General features: G+C 50.2%; 1 protein-coding gene across 1 annotated transcript; it reads left to right on the top strand.

The window, feature by feature from the left end:
- The first annotated feature begins 946 nt into the window (after positions 1–946).
- LOC137805538 (uncharacterized) lies at positions 947–2,278 on the top strand. Its single transcript, XM_068605482.1, has one exon. It carries the CDS (start codon positions 947–949, stop codon positions 2,276–2,278), a length of 1,332 nt encoding a protein of 443 aa, XP_068461583.1.
- Positions 2,279–3,031: the final 753 nt, after the last annotated feature.

Below are 3,031 nucleotides of genomic sequence, written 5' to 3'. Positions count from 1 at the left end.
TGACCTCTTCCTTCACTTTGGCACCTCCTATTCTACTCCTACACCTATCTACTAATACACCCCCCCTCCTAAAGCTCCTAACTAAAGCCTAAAAGATGCTATAACAAAAGAGGTTTCTAATGTTTCCCTCTAAGCACCTTCAACTAAAGAAATTACAAAAAGAGAAAATAAATGTCCCCTAGCACCTAAAGCTTTGAACATGCTTCTTGTAATCCTTTGAGGTGGGCTTTGACCTCCATGGGCGTCCTCCATTTGTGCCTCTACCTCTTCTTGATCTTGTTGATTGGCCTCCATGTCCTCTTGAGCTTGATCTCCATCATGTAGGGTTGGATGCAATACAGAAATGACTCTCAAGTTATCCTAGCTCAGATGATGACACGTGTAGGGCTGGGTACTCCCTATTACCCTAGCCCAGATGATGACACGTGCAGGGTTGGATGCGAGCCACACGTCCAAAGCGTAACGGCCTGGAGAGAGAAAAAACCTATGTATAAAGGTAAACTTAACATAATTTGCAGAGGTACGTTCATTACGACTCATTGTTTTGGGTTGAGTGCACTTTAGTACGGTTCTATAGAGTATAGTTTTCTCTCAGTTTTTGGGTGTTCTTGTTACTGACTTGAGCGTCGGAGTGCCACCGGCCGCAGAGACGCAATCTTGTGTTTTCAGGTTCTCAGAGAGACAATATGTGGAGTGGACTTGAAGAGCACGTGGTGTCAAAGCTGGTGAGCAAAGATCGTGATGAGACATTGTTCTTGCGCTAGGTCAACCGACAGGATCATCTGGCGCCCACCGTGGGGCCGTATAAAAGGTGATTCCCAACCACAGTTCGAGTGTGTGGAAGTTTTGGTGCTTTCTGTTCGACTGCTTGCTGTCGCAGTCGGTTTTCTGGAGTTTTCACCGTTCGTTTGGAGTTTCTTTGAGTTGTTGAGTTTGCTGAGAAGGAATGAGGACAACGCGATCCAGTTCAGTTGTGCCGTCAACCAAAGAGGACGTTGTGTCTATGACACAGGTGATGGAGATGATGAGGACGTTGCAGGAGAATGTAGCTGCATCATGTTCTGAAAAAGAGAGAATGCACGAGGCACTAGTGGCCTCGCAGGCTAGGAATGAAGAGCTCAATAGAGTTAATGAAGAGCTATGTAAAGCTCTTCAGGGACGGGAGGAGCGTGCGATTGGGGACAGATCTGCACTCGCATCCCCACCGCGTAGTTTTCCCATGCCGTTTTCTCAAGAAATCATGGACGCGGTGGTCCCTGCAAATACGGTGGCGGTGAAAGCATCTTTCACCGGGGTGGAAGATCCTAAGGCTCATCTCACGGCGTTTCACACGCAGATGATGCTCTCAGGAGGTTCATACGCGGTCTACTACAAGGTGTTCATGAGCACTCTCAATGGAACAGCGCTGGACTGGTTTGTCAGTCTACCTACTGGCCACATTACCACGTTCCAGCAGTTCTCCAAGATGTTCGTTGAGCAGTACATAGTGAACAAAGCACCGCCGATGGTGTCTTACGATCTGTTCGACGTGAGGCAGTACCAAGGGGAGTCTCTAAAGGATTTTTTGAACAGATTCGGAGCTCAAATTGTTCGCTTGCCAGGAAAGGATGAAGAAATGTTTGTGCACGCCTTCAAAAAGGGCGTGTTGCCTGGACCTTTTAGTGAGTCACTGATCAGGAGCCACCCCACCACGTTCGTTGAAATCCGACGACGTGTCGTGGCTCACATCGTCGTTGAGAGCGAAGTCTCCGAGAAAAGGGGAAATGTGGCCCCAGCTAAGCCATGCGCTCAGACGAGGGTTCAACCGCAGAGGGTCATGGAGGCAGCGACAAGGAGGAAGGATCAGAGGATGCATCATCCTTATGATCCAAAGAAGAGCAAGGGGAAGGGGCCAGGACGACCTAGAGAGTCTAATTGCCCGCCGAGCTACGAGTTCGTGATGGGATTGGCTGACCTGATCGCCATCCCGAACATTGCTGCCAGGCTCAAAGCGCCTAAGAAGACAACGGATAAGGTGTTGGGCCAAAAACCAGACGCGTGGTGTGAATTCCACAAGAGCTTTGGCCACTCCATTAATTCGTGTTTGGCTTTGGGATACCATCTCGCCGAGCTGGTCAAGTGCAAGTTCTTGAAGGACTACTTGTTGGAGAAGCAGGTGGGGCAATCGTCAGGGTCACAACTGGCGAGCAGTGAGGGAACGCAGCACGAGGCGCCCATTCACAGCGAGATCCACACCATAGCTGGGGGATTCTCGGGTGGTGGGTGTACTGCATCGTAGCGAAAGAGGTATGCAAGGTCTGTGATGTCAGTGGAGGTTTTTTAGGATCACTCACCCGACGTGGATGTTACGTTCACCAAAGATGACCTTAAAGATGTTGTGCCTCATGACAATGATCCTATTGTAATGTCGCTTGTTACGGCGGGGAGGACGGTCCATCGGGTGCTGGTCGATCAAGGAAGCTCGGCAGATGTGATGTTTTGGCCGACTTTCGAAAAGTTACAGCTATCCCCTGACTAGCTGAGGCCATATGGGGGTTGTTTGTACGGTTTTGTTGGTGATCAAGTGGAGGTGAGGGGGTACATTGAGTTAAGGATGACGTTCACAGATGGGTTGGCCTCGCACAGAGAGAAGATCAAGTACCTTGTTGTGAACGCTTCGTCGGCATACAACATCCTGTTGGGAAGGCCAACACTCAATAGGACAGGAGTTGTGCCTTCAACAAGGCACATGAAGGTCAAGTTACCTTCAATGGAAGGGGTGGTCATCACCATCCGTTCTGACCAAAAGGAGGAAAAAAAGTGCTATGAAAACAACCTCAAGAACAAGAGATCGGTATTCCACGTAACCACCACGCCGCCCCCTGGTGTGGGGCCTGAACAGGAAAATCGGCGAGTTGTGGATACAGCGCTGGAGGTGGCCGCCGAGGGTGATGTGGCGATGGAGGATGTCGAGGCGAGGTCCGAGAACGTAGCTCGGGTGGAGGAAGAGAGAAACTGCCCGAAGACCGCCAGGGAGTCAGGTATTGCGAGA

The sequence above is a fragment of the Phaseolus vulgaris genome, chromosome 3 (genome assembly GCF_000499845.2).
Source record: "Phaseolus vulgaris cultivar G19833 chromosome 3, P. vulgaris v2.0, whole genome shotgun sequence".
NCBI classification, from domain to species: Eukaryota; Viridiplantae; Streptophyta; class Magnoliopsida; order Fabales; family Fabaceae; genus Phaseolus; species Phaseolus vulgaris.
The sequence above is the reverse complement of the archived record's forward strand: the minus strand, read 5'-3'. Positions and strand labels throughout refer to the sequence as shown.

Excerpts from the sequence above, each read along its gene's own strand:
- LOC137805538 (XM_068605482.1), top strand. The coding sequence starts at position 947 with ATGAGGACAACGCGATCCAGTTCAGTTGTGCCGTCAACCAAAGAGGAC.